General features: G+C 49.8%; 5 protein-coding genes across 5 annotated transcripts; 2 read left to right on the top strand and 3 right to left on the bottom strand.

The window, feature by feature from the left end:
• Positions 1-1,032: 1,032 nt before the first annotated feature.
• T310_4443 (SNF2 family helicase/ATPase) lies at positions 1,033-4,403 on the bottom strand (the record flags this gene model as incomplete). Its single annotated transcript, XM_013472730.1, has 2 exons — positions 1,033-1,461; positions 1,533-4,403. 2 exons carry the CDS (start codon positions 4,401-4,403, stop codon positions 1,033-1,035), a joined length of 3,300 nt encoding a protein of 1,099 aa, XP_013328184.1.
• A 783-nt stretch (positions 4,404-5,186) lies between these two features.
• On the bottom strand, positions 5,187-6,228 carry T310_4442 (SIR2 family histone deacetylase; the record flags this gene model as incomplete). Its single annotated transcript, XM_013472729.1, has 2 exons — positions 5,187-5,833; positions 5,904-6,228. The coding sequence occupies 2 exons, from the start codon at positions 6,226-6,228 to the stop codon at positions 5,187-5,189; spliced, it is 972 nt and encodes a 323-aa protein (XP_013328183.1).
• Positions 6,229-6,869: 641 nt separating this feature from the next.
• T310_4441 (putative flavin-nucleotide-binding protein) lies at positions 6,870-7,714 on the bottom strand (the record flags this gene model as incomplete). The annotated part of the gene is made up of 2 exons (XM_013472728.1): positions 6,870-7,600; positions 7,651-7,714. The coding sequence occupies 2 exons, from the start codon at positions 7,712-7,714 to the stop codon at positions 6,870-6,872; spliced, it is 795 nt and encodes a 264-aa protein (XP_013328182.1).
• Positions 7,715-8,029: 315 nt separating this feature from the next.
• On the top strand, positions 8,030-13,252 carry T310_4440 (G1/S regulator NimO; the record flags this gene model as incomplete). The annotated part of the gene is made up of 12 exons (XM_013472727.1): positions 8,030-8,204; positions 8,485-8,739; positions 8,795-8,922; positions 8,980-9,369; positions 9,423-9,466; positions 9,596-9,824; positions 9,887-10,005; positions 10,058-10,184; positions 10,414-10,606; positions 10,970-11,481; positions 11,644-13,083; positions 13,136-13,252. The coding sequence occupies 12 exons, from the start codon at positions 8,030-8,032 to the stop codon at positions 13,250-13,252; spliced, it is 3,729 nt and encodes a 1,242-aa protein (XP_013328181.1).
• A 1,216-nt stretch (positions 13,253-14,468) lies between these two features.
• On the top strand, positions 14,469-15,588 carry T310_4439 (uncharacterized protein; the record flags this gene model as incomplete). The annotated part of the gene is made up of 4 exons (XM_013472726.1): positions 14,469-14,498; positions 14,571-14,587; positions 14,670-15,065; positions 15,138-15,588. 4 exons carry the CDS (start codon positions 14,469-14,471, stop codon positions 15,586-15,588), a joined length of 894 nt encoding a protein of 297 aa, XP_013328180.1.
• Positions 15,589-16,579: the final 991 nt, after the last annotated feature.

Here is a 16,579-nt window from a genome sequence, read left to right as displayed (position 1 = left end):
CATGCTGCAGCTAGAGAGTAGAGACAGGTCAACAACCATCATGAACTAGTCCTAACAGGCTAACACATAGGATCCTAGACACGATGAATAATATTTACATCAGACAGGGGTGAGAGAATAAAAGATCTTCTAGCACTAATCTCTATATGGTCTACAGAGTCTACAGAGTATATATGCATGCATCCATGATCCCACTAGGTAGTAAGTACAGTCCAGTGTCCACTGACCACGCTACTAGTAGTCCAGGATCAGCGTCCCAGGGTCCACCTTGCCCCGTAGGTTGTCTCTGTCTCCTTCTCCACATTCGGAGTCTCTCCACTATGACCAGACTGACAACTTGAACTGACAGGTGTCGTGTTGGATCCAAGTCATTAAGTCATTATTATCATCATTATTATTTTATTACTAATTAGTTAGCAACTATTAGTTAGAACTTGGTAGCTTGGTATTCGTATTCAGCTTAGCTCTACAGCCTCAAGCCCTCAACTCCTTTCTTTTCTTAGCCTCCTCCCTTTGAGAAAAAAAAAATAAAAATAAAAATAAAAATAAAATAACCCAACAGATCAACAGATTCCGATTCCCATGTCTCTCTCTCTTGAGCCGGACGGATCTCGTCGGTCGTCGACTCGTCGTATCGGTAATAGTCATATCATATGCAAGGCTAGCTAACAACATACGGAGTATTAATTACTTACTGCGTGCGCTATTATTATTATTATTTACATGCTCTGTGCGTTTGTTTCACATTACTCTCTGAAAAGAAAAAAGATCATCCAAAAAAAGTGTCTGGGCTAGCGAGATCAGACATATCGCTCAAAGTCTGTCAATCCATGTGATTTGATTTCCAGCTTCGAAGCAAAGGATACTTCTATTGCCAACAACAGGCCCATCTCAAAAAAAATACCATAACCTTAACGCCGATCTACTTCCAGAAATTACCCCGAGAATTATCCATATCCATCATGTCCCTTAACCCTTAGCTTTCATCCAAATGAACCAAGAATACGGAGTATGTCTAGTCACGCGCTGCAATCACCACCGCCTGCCATAAACCGAGTCTTCCACCCGCGGCGGCCGTTTGGCCTTGTTGACAGCCTTCTCCCGACGGCCTTGATCCTGTGGAGTGGACCGCGAAGAGGAGACGTCACCACTTCTTCCAGAACCAAAGCCATCGGTGTCGTCATCCTTCGACCCCAGCAGTCGCGTCTTCTGACCGAGTTCAAAGCTATCCTGGTCAAAGCGAGCCTCCGCCTCGCGACCGAACAGCGCCATCATGTCACGCATGGTAAGCTTCGCCGCAGCCGTCTTGCCCTCGATCGTAGCATTCGCCAGCTCTCGCTTGCGCTCCTGTAGATCCAGAATCCGCTCTTCAACAGTGTTTTTGATCGTCATCTTGTAGATCTTGACGTCGAGTGTTTGGTTGAGGCGGTGGACTCGGTCGATAGCTTGTTCTTCGACAAACTAGACACCGTCGAATGTCAGTCAACGCCTCGACAGCTATTAGTTACAACGCAAGATGACATCCAACTTACCGGATTCCAGAATGGCTCCAGGATCACCACCCGACTTGCAGCAGTCAGGTTGAGGCCCAGAGACCCAGCTCGCAGACTGCACAGCAGGATTCGTGTGTTGGGGTGGTTTCGGAGCTTGTCCAGACTTGCTTCACGCAGGTCATTCCTCATCCCGCCGTCGTAGCGGGCAAACCCAAGGTTCGCACGCTTCAAAAACGGCTCAATCTTATCCAGCATCGTAGTAAACACGGAGAACACGATGAATTTGTACTTGGGAGCCTCACGTTTCAGAATTTTCATGAGGGATTGGATCTTAGTGGATGCCACGACATCATTCTCATCGTCATCGTCGTCACTCAGATCCTCCTCTTCTGAATCATTCGATTCACCCTCGTCAGTCTCCCCATCATCATTATCAGAGTCATTAGCGTCTTCCTTCTCGTCAGAACTCGAAAGGCTGATCACCTCGTTCTTCTGGGGTGAGGAATATTCATCGTCAGTCTCAGAATCTTCCGAGTTCAGCCATTCTCCGCCTCCTTCTGCATTCTCGTCATCGGTGCCTCCCGCCTTGCCTAGGTCAGTGGTCGAACGCTGGTCCTTAGGCACGATCCACTCTCCGTCCTCCTCCTCATCATCGCTGTCCTCGACGACTGGCCTAACTCTTCGGGAACGAGCCTTGCGAGCATCAGAATCTCGACGGGCAAGAGGCGACGCTGAGGGAGTTTCTTCCCTCTTCTCGTCTTTCCGCTTTTTCTTCTCCTTCCCCTTCGTCTTGACCATATCAATGTCCAAGCTAGCCTCGCATTCACTGCATCTGCTCGAGCCACTCTTGGATTCCTCTGGTGTCAGGTCCGCTCGGCAAATATCACACTTCTTGCTAACGACACTAAGCCCGCCGAAAAGTTCAGCAACGCTGTCAAGATCATCCTGCTTTGTCTCCTTCGACTGCTTGCCAGAGGCGCTGTTGCTCAAGAGCACATCCTTGTCCTCGGCAAGATCACTCTTCACAAGGTCTGGATGGTTGCATGCCTGACGAAGGCGGAGCAACAGGACCAAGGCGCTGGCATAGTCCAGCCTAGAACCGCCCATCATCTGCGCGAGACGGCTGTCAGTCCGCTTTTCCAAGCGTTTGTAAAACTCCATCTCCGCCGGAGTGAATTCCGCCGTAACCTTGATGACCTCACGCTTGGTGATCTGAAACCCGCCGGAGCCTTTCTTCTCCTCCCCGTTGGTGGCTGACTCCTCACTGGGCTTCAAATTGCCATCAAGTTTGAGAACGTCCTTGGTTCGCCGTTTCATGAACGCCTTTAGGTAGACCTGAAGCCGTTTGATCGCAAGACCGCCGCGTCCATTATTCAGCGGTCTGGTAATCTGGTCTCGCCACGCAGCCAGGTCATTGTACGGCTTAATACGTAAGAACTTGATTAAGCTTTGTAGCTCATCAAGGTTGTTCTGCATCGGAGTCCCAGTCAAACACCACCGATACTCCGCATCTAGGGCGCAAGCAGCTTGTGTTGCCTTTGCGTTTCTATTCTTTATCGTGTGGGCCTCATCGAGTATGATCCGGTACCAGTAGACGGAGAAGCAGCCAACTTTTTTCGTTCCTTTGCTCGATGCAGCATGTTCGGAACTGAGAGTGCCGTAAGTGGTGATAACAACGTCGTAATCCTTCAGGTTGTCGGCATATTTCGACCGTCCAGCCCCGTGATAGACACAAACACGAAGTTTGTGGGAATCCTCAACCTTGGCATCAATTTCAGACTCCCATTGTTTAATCAGAGCGAGAGGGGCAACAATCAAAGTCCCCTTGTCCACTTCGGGAGGCAGGGTCCTCTTATTTTCGACCTTTTTAGTGTCCTCTTCTGCATCTGCTTCTTCGTCCTTTCTCTCCAATTCCTTCTCCTTCGGTGGCCTTGGGTTGCTGAGTATCAATGCGATGGATTGTACAGTCTTCCCAAGACCCATGTCATCTGCGAGAATGCCACCCTTGGGATGGACGCCCTTAGTCTTCTTCTGTCCCGTCTCTTTATCACACATCCAGTTCACACCGTCAATTTGATGCGGCAATAATTTGACTTTCAGGCCCTCCCTCGTGCCATCATCTACTTCCTCTTCCTCCTCCTCCTCATCTTCTTTTTGGCCGCCATTCTCACCATCCTTTTTGTCTGCGGCTTCATTGACGGAGACTTTCTGCAACTTGGCTGCTAGATCGTTGATATCTGCCTCGATCTTCTTTTTTCTAGACCTTGTGCGCGGTTTGTCATCCTCATCCTCGAATGCACCCTCCAGCAGCGCCTTGATATTCTCCTGGGCTTTAGCCGCATCGACATAAGAATACGCATCTATGGAATCAACTTCTTCCTTGTAGTTCCCGGCATTTGTGGCAAAGCTAATGTCATTCGTGGTGAGATCGATGAAATTCTTAAGGTTCTTGGAGGAACTCGACATCTTGGGTGCGGTTGGTTTCGATGAATAGAGTGTCCGCGGCGCCCGCGGCGTGGTCCACGTGTAATTGGCTGGACGAGGTATCTCGACAACATCTTCATCATCTAAGGACGGAGCTGATCGATAGCTGTGGTATGCAGAAGGCTTGACTGGCTTAAATGGATCAAATGGTTCTCTTTGTTTGGCTTTAGTAGCATCTGAGGTTCCGCTTAATCCACCAACATCACGATGCTCTGACTGAGCCTGCGGCCGAACGGTTGGAGGTCTGTGATGTTCAGGACGCGGCTGATGTTTTTTGGGGATGTTGAAAGGGAGCTGGGATTGGCTGTGGATGGACCGTAAAGCAGTCGGCTTCCCGAACTCAGGCTTCGGACTCGCGCCTTGCAGTTGCTCGTTAGGCTCCCGAATAGAAAGAGGCCCCTTGGGAGGTTGAGATTCGTTCGACATGTTGGAGTTTGATGGATACAGCGCGGCTGCTCTCGGACCTGAGAATGGGAACGGTCACGTAGGTGTTCGGCCGCCCAGGCTGCAGCTGAGCTCCCTAAGAATTTTGTAAAACGGGCTTCGATATTATCACTCCTGCCTGTCACATGAAAAGATAGTCATCAGCGTTAATTCATTTGTCTAATTATCAGTCCTTTCTGGTTCGTTAAAGGGCATAAAACGCTGTGCACAACATGGTAATAACATGGTAATAGAACAATGGTATCAATACCTTAGTAAAGTTTCAATGCATCTCAAAGTGAACCACGAGCATGTTAAGGAGTAATAACAGGCTCCTGAGCTTGGTGTTAATGAATAGCAAGCAGGTCGATGATCGTCATCGTATCGATAGCGGGCAGGCTTTGTTTGGGCTGCTAATCCGGGGCGGGCAGGCGGTGTGGTGCCACAGCAACGGCAACGACGAAGCGATTAGCGTGCTTATGTAAGGGCCTGATAGAATCGAACAGTCATGTCATGCCAATTGAAGATGGCAAACAGTCAAATGTGGTGAAACTTATGATAAATTTACTATTGTCACAGGGTAATTACTAAGGCTTTTTCCTTCTCCGATAGAAACATGGGAGGAATGAACTTTTGTAATACTCAGACATAGAGCATGGTCATCAGTCATAATCATCAATATCAAAGGCTCAACAAAGAGATATTAGAAAAAAGGCAGACACGCGAGAAATTTTTGCGCCCTGTTCAAATCAATCAAAGTGTAAAAAGTGAAAAAGAAGTCGGTATTCATATCTCTCCGATAACGCTTTTGAGAATCTCGGGAACGATTACTCCAGCATCTCCCTGGAAGAACCAGTCGCCGGACTGCAGCTCAGATCCAGGTATATCGTTCGGGTCCATATTTATGACCGCAACTCGAGCACCCTTGGCACGGGCAATATCAACATAGCCTGCAGCTGGCCAGACTTTGGCGCTTGTCCCAATGACCAACATCAAATCGATCCGAGGGGCAGCGCTAATCCACTCATCGACAACATGGATGGTATGCGCCGGCAGGGACTCGCCAAACCAGACGACACCCGGTCGGAGGAGTCCTTTACATTGGGGGCATTGTGGTAGATCTTCGATTCTCAATTCCGGAATGGGCACTTTCGGGTCTGATATGTCTAGTTCCCTGCCTGTCTGTTGTCCAGCCGCCTGTTTTGCCTGCATCGCTCCGTAAAGATTTTTTGTTGCTTGTTCTCCTGTTTTGTCATCCGCAGATGGCTCAGGTTGGGGGCCTTCTGTCGGGATGGCCAATGCGGGAACAATTGGATCTGTAAAGTCGTCCTTTCGGGAGTAGTTGCAGTAAAATGAGGTACACTTGATGTCAAACAGGGAGCCGTGGAGAAGATGAAGCTGTTCCGGTGGGTGGTCAGCCCGTTGTGAAAGTCCTGCAATGCAATACAGTTTTTTAGCTTCAGGAACGTAGTTCTCAAGCGAGAATAAATGGAAGTAGAATACCATCAACATTCTGAGTCAGTGTGATGAAGTTTTTATTTCTCTTTGCCAGTTCCGCAAGCGCGTAATGAGCCCGATTTGGTTTTGCTTTGAGCGCCATGTGTCTCCGATAGCTGTAGAACTGCCAGACGAGATCCGGTGACGCATCGAAGGCCTCCGGAGTCGCCAATGAAGTAGCGTCATAAGATCTCCAGAGTCCTCCAGCCCCGCGAAAGGTAGGCAGACCGGACGAAGCAGAGAGGCCAGCACCTAAAAGGGCAAGAATGTGCGTGCAGCCCTTAAGATATTCAGAAAAGGATTGAAGATCTGCGGCGGGGATGGAAGCCATGGGAGCTTGTCGGTCGCGGAGACTATGCAGTCTCCTGGAGGAAAGGAGGCCACGCAGAACACGCGTATTAAGTGAGTTTATGAAAATTCTTGAGATGTGACAGCTGTAACACATGAAGACGCGTTATGAGAAGCTAATGTGGAGGCGACGTTGGACGCGTGAGATTTCTAGGCAGATAACAAGCAGAGCTGAGCTGCAGCATGCACCTAGGTAAACTTATGACGTGGAACCAAAACGCGCTATCGCCAACCGCCCACCAATTTAACTACCTCTTATTTGTTATGAAGGTCAAGGAATATGGTTACAGGTATCCGTTAAATTAAATTTCTTCTTCAAGGGCCTACATGATTTCAAATTGAAAGGCTCACTAACGCAGCTGTTGCAGTGTTGAGAATCCAGATGTCATTCTCCAGCATCTAGCCCCGCACCTGCATATATATACTCGATCGAGTTCGCGGGGCAATCTTGCCTCCATAAATCATATCAACTCCACCGTGACACTTGAGACTACGATTTTAAATTCTTCAAGTGGAATTGCATTCAACATGCCAATTTTGAGTCATATTTACCATTTGCTCTGGTTCCTGATTCCTCACATTGTCCCATCCGAGACCCAGTTGCCGGGAAAGCTATCCCTTAACTCAATCCTCCTTGGGAGGTTCAACCTTCACTGCATCGACTGCATAAGTGCGATTCCGGTCATTGGACCGCGCCACATGGGAAGCGATATACTCAGGCACGTCCTTCACCCTGTTTTCAGCACTTGGAATGGGTTCCCCGAAGGTCTCCCAGACGGGGACTACGCCAGTCCAGACACGAGCAGTCGTCTCTTCGTTCTGCTTATCCTTGCGTTCGTCTGATACACCCCCGTCGCGGATCTTGCCACTGCCATCGACGACCTTGACCTTCAGAATAGCTGTCGAGGCCAGCTCGCCGCCATCCGGCGGCACACGGCTGTTGTCCCATCGGCCGGGAACAACCGAGTCCGTGATCAACTTCATGGCATAAAGTTTTTCTTCTTCATCAGTAACCAGCTTTGCATATCCGTGGAGGATTGCCGAACGATAATTGTAACTGTGGGAGAAAGGCGTAAGCGCCAGGACCAGCCCATCAACCTTCGTGGCCGCTATACAGACAGGCAGACCCTCTCCTTCCGCATTGCGGGCCAAGTTCATTATCCGCGCGCTGACGTAGCCATGAAGGTAGCAATCCAACGGTTCACCGAGGTCAGCGGAAGGATATTCGAAGCTCCCCATCTGTCCTATCATCGGGAGGATAGCCGGAAACGGGTCAGAGGGGCCAGGACTGAAGGAGACATGAAGGACCTGGGACGAGTTGATAATGGAGTGAATTGTCCGCACATCGTATGTTGCTTGGAGGAGTTCAGCCCTTCATCCTGCAGAACAGGAACTGAAGTCTTACCTCGCTGGCTGTACCGCCTGACCGTATTGGAGCTCCGCTTGGGATACACAAGCGTTCGACCCATCCTGGTGACCAGGGTGGTATGGATATTGCCGTTTAAAATGAAGCAATATAGATCTATGTGGATAGGAGATGATGGTTCACGCGAGAGTACTAATAGACTGGCACTCTGAGGACCTCGATATATTTATTCATTACACACAGATATATAGACGGAGGCCAACCGCAATATATATATCTACAGTACATATCCGTTGTTCTAGGTATAGCCTGGGATTAGCAGGGGTCATGCCGCACAGCTAGCGACTTCTGAGTCACCAGCTACCCCGTAGACACACTTCATTAGAATTAGACATCGATCTCGTGTCACTTTGCCGAGATGGATTGCGAACAGCCTCGAGGTGATTGCATGCCTTTCCCGCGCGGAGCAGGTACAGCCGATAATCGTTATCATGGCGCTTCTGATTGGCCCGCAGCTCCGACAGGGCCTGACCGCGCTGCGGAGGAACAATTCGGCCGACCAACCGAAGGCTTGGTTGACAGATCTGATAGACGTGCGAAAGGTTATCGCTTGCCTTCACGGTCCTTCCTTCAGCATTGATTGAGCATGTTGCGGCGTACATCATTTCTGCGCCAATGGCGACATTGTCTCTCCGGCTCTCAATGCTCCGCCGCTCAATTTCGTCATGGCCAGTATGACTTGCTGTCCGCAAGCTCGAGGCAAGCTGCCCGTCGTAGGAGTTATGCCACTATCTCCGCGGCGGAATTGCAGTTTGGCCAGCCTGTGCACGAAACGCATCCACATATACTAAATCCTGGTGAATGTCCGCATAGCTTGCACAGATGCACTTGTTCTAGAAAAACTATTTGTGTTGCTGACACTGGGGAAAGTGACGCCAGGGATAACTGCACTTGAATATGCCCATCGTCGCTCCAGACTCGCAAATCGACTCCCGCGGAATGCGATTGCCGTGCTGGCCGCGGCGGAGGTCAAGTACCGCGCTCCAGGGATCTTTTATGAATATCATCAAGACCCGAACTTTTTCTATTTGACAGGTTTCACTGAACCTAGTGCCCTGGCAATCATTGGTGAGTGCATTCCATTGCGATCTATGAGAGGCAGGAAATCTCTGACGAGGAATAGCAAACGACGGATCTGGCGACAATCATATCTTCCATCTCTATGTGCGGGAAAAGGACCCAAAGGCCGAACTTTGGGAGGGCGCTCGATCTGGCACACAAGCAGCCATGGATGTTTTCAATGCGGATGAAGTAAGTCCTTGCTGTCTTTTATTCAAAGGAAAAGACTAAGCTAAGTTTTGCCTGCAGACAGCCGACATTGAACGGATCAAAGACATTCTGCCCCCCATTCTCTCCGAGGCGACTGAGATCTATACGGATATCACGACGTTCGATCCCTCAAGATCGGTCCTAGCTCGGTATTTATATGGCACTTCTGGCGAATCTGAGATACAAAAGATTGTCAACCCGCGCAAAATCAAGCCGCTACGTCCGATACTTAACGAACTGAGGGTCTTTAAAAGCGAGAGTGAGGTAGTAAACCTGCGGCGAGTCGGCCAGGCTACAGGGCGAGCTTTTACCGAATGCATGAAGAAAAACTTTACCCTGGAGAAAGACCTCTCTGCATTCCTTCAATACCAGTTCAAGGTCCAGGGTTGTGATACGAGCGCCTTCGTTCCTGTTGTTGCCGGTGGACGTGTAGGTTCCCACAGTCCATCTACCGTCCAGATGTCTCCTACTAATGAGTACAGAACGCGCTGAGCATTCACTACACCAGAAATGATGACGTTCTGAGGTACATACAATCAAGGGAGTGAGATGACATCGGCTGACCAGGGTTGCAGGGATGGTCAATTTGTCCTGGTAGATGGAGGCGGTGTATGTATCCCTGTGCGAAAACACCTAGATGCGAACATTCTAACAGACCAAAGGAATATGGCGGGTATATCTCAGATGTTACGAGAACCTGGCCGGTTAATGGCAAGTTCTCCGATGCGCAACGGGACCTCTACAATGCCGTGTTGAATGTGCATCGTAGCTGTGTATCCCTTTGCCGCGAAAGTGCTGGGTTGTCCCTTGATAGAATTCATGGAATTGCCGAGCAGGGCCTGAAGGACCAGCTGAAGCAGCTCAACTTTGACGTCTCAGGAGATGTACGTGCCACTTATTGCAGTCCAGGACCCTTCCTTGCTGACTAGGTGTGTTACGTACATAGGCCATAAGAGTTCTGTTCCCACACCACGTTGGTCATTACATAGGCTTGGATGTCCACGACGCAGCCGGTTTTCCTAGAAACGTAAACCTCAGGGCCGGCCAGTGCATTACGATCGAGCCGTACGTGTACCAAACGAACGTTGTAGGTTGCGTTAAAGCTAATCCTTGGCAGCGGTATCTATGTTCCCGACGATGATCGATGGCCTGCGAGGTTCCGTGGAATGGGGATACGAATTGAGGACAGCGTCTGCGTGGGAGAAGATAACCCCATTGTACTTTCGCCCGAAGCTGTGAAAGAGGTATGTTGTGGTTAAAGTTCCATTCTGGTGATCGTGGCCGTTGGGAGTCCTAACAATCACCAGGTCGATGACATCGAAGCTCTGCGTGGATAAAGAGAAAAACGGAAAAAAGATACCCAGCTCATCCTGTATATATATATAGTAGATATCTGTAGTTAAAATGTGTGAAATAGAACGACTCACCTGTCTGCGGTTCCGACTGTTTACAAATTACCTACTTAGGTTGTAGACAGCAGCGCGCGCGCACAACTGCTCAGCCAGAGCGTGGACCCAAATGCGCGTGATTTGTATGATAAAGACACCAGAATTTTGCCAGGCGATCAGAAGCAAAGGCTGTCAGACGCGCTTAATGGAGGCTAAGAATGTGCAGCGCGCTGAAATGCATCGATTTGGGCCAGGTCTGGCTGACAGGGCGCGCGGTGGTTGGTCGTCGGGCGGGTTTCTCCCAAAACAATTCGCGGAGTCTCCACCAAACAACAAGCTTCCTCGCTCGCTCGGTCTGCCTCCTTGTGCCTCTTCGTCACCAATTCATTCACGAGGAAGCGTGATACACCTGCCACAGTCTCTCTCAGGAAGTGCCAAGGTCTCATTATTGAATATTATCCATAGAGCTCCTCGTCCATTGTCCCTCTCCTCTTCATCATGGTTCTCTAGCCTTCCAAGCCTCCTCGACGTGTGGCACGTCGCGTGCTCTTAGCAGTGGTCCAGTACCCCTCCCTCGCTGGGCCCTGTCGTTCTCTGTGCTCGTGTCCCTGCCAATTCCACCTATTATTACCATATGGCAGCTGTATTTGTACCTCCTTCCTCCCAGACAGCCTATGCCATGTCGACCCGACGGCCTCCTCTCGCCAGCGTTCCCAATGCTACCAACTCCCCTCACCGCGGCAGTAACACTGCCTCCAAGCGTCCAAGAACCGGGTCCCAGCTGGATCTTGCATACGGACAACCTCCTCCGAAGAAGCAGTTGGTAGACCGGGACGAGGTAGTGACGCGTTCTCCTACGAAGAGCAGGACCACCATCCCCTCTCAGTCTGCCGAAGCCAAAGTTTTTTCACGACGGAGCAACAATGGCCAACCTACCGCTTTCGAGAAGAAGCTGGTCGCAGCAAGAGACAAGGAAAGGCAAACTCAGTCAAAGGGGTCAAGATATGAGAAGGCGTCTGCCGAGACCTTGGACACTATCCGGCAATGGCAAAAGCATTACCGCAAAGCATTTCCGAGCTTTGTCTTCTACTTCGACAGTATACCGGCAGATGTTCGAAGCAGGTGCACCAGAGAGATTCTTGCATTGGGTGCTGTAAGTGCTTTTATGCAGTGATTTTGTTTGCCCCGTTTCCCCCAACCCTTCACTGCCCTAGAATGGGGATATTTTGGGAATCCCGCCACGTTATCATGAATTGCAACTTAGTAACTCCTGTTGGTGTTTTCGGGGATACCTATCTGACTACATGAACTCCAGCGTGAAGAAAGGTTTTTTTCTCGTCTAGTCACTCATGTTGTTACCTCCCGTCCTATTCCAGGGGTCGATATCCCCGATCCTACGGAGACGACGACGCCATCAGGCATGGAACAGTCTTCGGTTGATGGCCCGGTCCAGACAGTGAATCCGTCTCTCTTAGAGAAGAGTACGGATACGAGCTCGCACTTGTTGAGGAATCCCTACGACAGACAACCAGATATCGACGCTCGACGAGATCAAGGTTCCAATATGGATGTCTTGTATAGGGCTCGTCAGATGGGAATGAAAATATGGGCTGTAGAAAAGCTGCAGCGGATGTTAGCAGCAATTCATGATTCCGACACCACTTCCCTTTATGCATCTGGTCGAGTTAGCAATGGCGGCGTCGGTAGCAAGGGTCGCGGCGATGCAGATCTTTCTCAAGTTCTGCGGAATGAGCTGTTACATGGGCCTTCAGACCGTGATCCATCCATGTGGATGAAGGAAATGGTTATGTTCAAGGGTCCGTTCATCTATGTTCATGACATGGATGAGAAGACTAGGCCGGTCATGGTCAGAGAATATCCCAAAGTTGCACGAAGACAGGATGGGGCTTGGCCGCAGTTCCGCAGTGCTCCTCTGGGCAAATGTCCTTTTATTGACGAACCGCCTTCCAAGAAGGAGCTGGCGCGGATAAAGGAAAAAGAGAAGGAGAAGGAGAGGGAGAGGGAGAGGGAGAGGGAGAAGGAGAAGGAGAAAAAGGCAGCTGCGGAAACCATGATTACTGTGCAGAACGCAGTGAAGAAGCCCGACCCGGTTGAGCCTTCTGTTGAAACCAACTCCCTTCAACATGAGAACGAGGGACAAGTCGAGCCTCCAAAAGTCGAAGAGAATGTACCTGCCCCGACGACGCAGGTAGAGCTGCAGAAGGTGTTCCCTGTCAGACCCGTCTCCCCTCGAAAGAGCTCGGAAAGCTTCATCGCTCCTAACCTCATCCGCACTGGACCGTTCCACCTGGGGCGGGAACCTGCTGCGTCTGGGGTGCAACCGTCCAATATCACGTCTGCGATTCGATCACAGATGATATCATCCACGGCCGCTGCACCTGGCGCAAAGGCAGGTGTGAGTAAGGAGGTTCATGAACTGAAAAGGAAGGTCTTGGAAAAGAGCAATGGAGCCGTTTCAACGAGCGCCAACCCGTCCTCACACCGTGCAGCGGATGTCAACCAAACTACGAAACCAGCAGCCAGTGCATCTACCCGGTCCAGTAAGCAGAGACCAGCCGAAAAACTTGGTCATATACACGAAGAGGACACGACACAGTCAGAGGACAACGGAAGCCATAAGCAGCAAGCAGCGAGTCGGAAAAGCAGCAGCCAGAAGAAGAGTAAGGAGAAGAAGCGCGATCCGAAACCGGGCTATTGTGAGAATTGCAGGGAGAAGTTTGATGACTTTGACGAGGTAAGTCATTCTCTACGGTTGTCGCGTGAGACTGTGCTGACTGTTTCATTAGCATATTGTGTCGAGGAAGCACCGTAAATTCGCGACCACAGCGTCTAATTGGGCTGAACTGGATGCGCTGCTTGAGAAGCTTCGACGACCCTTGAAACCGGAATACCAAAATATATAGGCTGAAGCGGATGCCAATCTTTCTCTAGTGATTGTCGCTGCGTCCCCCGCTCCTTTTTGACTTGCACAAAAAAAAAGATGGAATTGCTATTTATATTGGCGTTGTGTTTCTGAGGTCATTTCTTGCATTTGACTGTGGACATTCTGCAGCATTCTGCGGCGTTCCGATTCTGGTTCTGGTTTCCGACACGGTTCAATTCACAGGTCACAGGATTCAGAGGAACTGATCTCCATTAGCGACGTATTTGATGCTGTTAATTTTCATCAATCGTTCCAAACACATGTTCTTTCTCTCGTTTTGCTGGTCTCTGCATTGCGTTGATGTCATTGCATCCGTGAAGGTCTCCATTCGGGGCTCTTCGCGTTACATAGCTACACGGGGAGGATCACATGGGCGGATGGTTGGTATAAAAACTATAAACATGGACAGTCATCAGCAGTCTTGTGATATCCCACCGCAAGTGAACAAGCTTTAGAATTAGAGCAGGGGACGATTGGTGTGACCGGGGAGATGTGGGGATGTGGGGGACACGATCTTTGTAATTCTTGTTTGGGTGCATGTACTGTACGGTGGTGTATGCAGTGTATTCTTAGCTTTGAACGTGGCTTCATTCTTAGGATGAGTTGCATCAGCAATTATCCCACGGATGATTAATCAGGCATTAGCAATCATAACTTGTTAAATGTAACTCTGTTGGTCATAACTATGGCTTTGTTGAACCAGCGGACTTAATAATACCGTGTATATGCAGCATATCACCTTATCTGATATCTGATTAATCAGGGAGGGCCCTCTGCGGGGACAGCTATTGCGACGACAGGTTGGAACATTCCACCATAATCAATTAATCAGATCACAATCACGCCATCGTCGCTCAAAGCTGATAATAATGTAATGCTTGACTTTGTTCCGAGCGGGATGGATCTGTTGCTACTACTGACAAACGCGATGATGCCATCGACGGCGGGGGTGGGGCCGAGTGGGAGAGTACTGTATTAGGTATGCTGTGCATGATTATAAACAGGTAGATATATATATGGTCGAGGAGGTGGGTGGTGGAGGTATATATATCGATATCTACTCCTACGTCTTGCAATTAATTCAGGATTAAAAGTCTGACAGACTCTTCGTGCTAATTGATTGTGGTATCATCTATTGTATTGCTTTGTACTGTACTGTACTTATTATATACCCCTAGTATAAAATATCTACCATAATGTCGATCAGAAACGTGGTTCTTATTGGGGTAAGTACTTGTTACGTTCCAATTCTGTGGACTTGTCAATGGTGACTGACCTATACTATCTGATTTCTCCAGGCTGGAGGAAACCTCGGGTTCGTTGTCCGTTGTCCGTTCGCTGACAGACAGCCATCTAATGGCTGAAGCTTGATTATTAACTATCTGACTGTTTTCTAGACCCGCCATCTTAAACGCCCTGGTCACCTCTCCTCACGGCTACACCGTGTCGGTCCTCTCTCGCGAATCGTCCAGCTACCAGGCGCCAGCGGGCGTGAAGCTCCTCAAGACGGACTACAGCCACGACTCGCTCGTCCACGCGCTGCAAGGCCAGGATGCGGTCGTCTCTGCCATCGCTGGACACGCGCTCCTGGACCAGATCAAGGTCATCGATGCCGCCATCGCCGCGGGCGTGAAGCGCTTCATCCCGTCTGAATTCGGCAGCAACACCAGCAATGCCGTCGCCCGGCAGCGGTTCCCGCCCTGGAGCCAGAAGGATCAGGTCCGCAAGTACCTGGAGAGCAAGCAGGATCAGATCGAGTGGACGGTGATCTACAATGGGTTCTTTTTTGACTGGTAGTCCTCCGTCATTCCTAATCAGTACATGTAGCGTACAGTATATGCAGTGTATAGCTAACTAATCCTCAGGGCCCTCAAGGTTGGCTTCGCAGGCTTCAGCATCCCCGAACACAAGGCCACCATCTACACGAAATACAAGGACGTGACGTTCTCAGCGACGACGCTGGACACGGTCGGGCGGGCAGTGGCCCAGACGCTGGCGCCGGCGATAGCGCCCAAAACGGCCAATAAGATCCTGCGGGTGCGCAGCGTGACGACGTCGCAGTCGGCCATCCTGGCGGCGTTCGAGGACGTGACGGGCAAGAAGTGGACCATCGACGAGGTCGACCTGGACGCGGAGGTGAAGGAGGCCGAGGAGCGGCTGCAGCAAGGGGACTTCAGCGGCGCGGGCAAGCTGATCTACGGGGCCAACCTGGATGAGCGGACGGAGAACGACTGGGACCGGAAAGGCGAGGTCTCAAACGCGGTGCTGGAGCTGCCGGACGAGGATTTGAAGACGATTATCAAATCGGTGCTGTAGGTAGATAGGTTAAGCATATAGCTAGGCGATTAGCCAACTGTCGCACGTGCATCCGCCATCAGCCACTGGAGTTTAAAGTTAAGAAGCGCTGATCAGGAGTACATAACTGTAATAAAAGCTTCACTGTTCGTAAAGATAACTAATTGTTAAAAAACGAGGTCCTGTTACAGATAACTACTGTTTTTCCCAGAGACTAGCTTTGAACCATTTCATTCTATAAGATTATGTCTCAGGGAGAATTGTAGAATGCGGATTAATTTCCTATTCTACCTAATCTATCTAGACTCCAGTACTATTTAGTAGTTTTCGTTTCTGGTTGTGGTGTAGAGAAATGCCACTCCGTTGTATACTGCATGTAATAAAGGAAAAAGTACAGCACGGTACATACATGTATTTTTCAACTCTAACTCGACTGTCTAGCTAACCGTTAGATAAGAACCTTGTATCGTATAGGAAATACGGAGGATGAGTACATTCGCCGACAGGCCTAGTAAAACGGTGAAATCCTTCGAACGGTGGATCCGTTGCCGTTTTGCAAAGACAGGATAGCATAAGGTTAGTAGTAGTAGTTAGTAGATGCATCGTGCATGCAGCTAGCAGTGCCATGGCTACGGCGTACCTGGCAGGCTGCCGTTGCGCAATCCTGGGCTAGCCGAAGGATTGACTGATTGATGCTTGCTCCCGTTCCGATCCACCGGTACCTTGACTTGCTGCATGGATTGCCTGCACGCGAATGCCGAATTCTGGCCAGTGACTGCTTGCTCTGCTGTATAAACAATTCCCAGGTGTTTACATTATTTACTATTTACATTACAATGGCAAAGTTGAAGCTGATGTGAAAGTCAAGCCCCAATGCCTCGGGATATGACTCTGCCATGTCGTGCTGAATAGGTCTTGCAAATCGGTGGAGAGAAAAGCACAAAATTAGGTATTTACCTAACTTTATAGAAAACAACAGCTAGATCGACAGGGGCCCAAGCTTCGCGCTAAA

The sequence above is a fragment of the Rasamsonia emersonii genome, assembly GCF_000968595.1.
Source record: "Rasamsonia emersonii CBS 393.64 chromosome Unknown ctg1118621760112, whole genome shotgun sequence".
Taxonomy (NCBI): Eukaryota; Fungi; Ascomycota; class Eurotiomycetes; order Eurotiales; family Trichocomaceae; genus Rasamsonia; species Rasamsonia emersonii.
The sequence above is the reverse complement of the archived record's forward strand: the minus strand, read 5'-3'. Positions and strand labels throughout refer to the sequence as shown.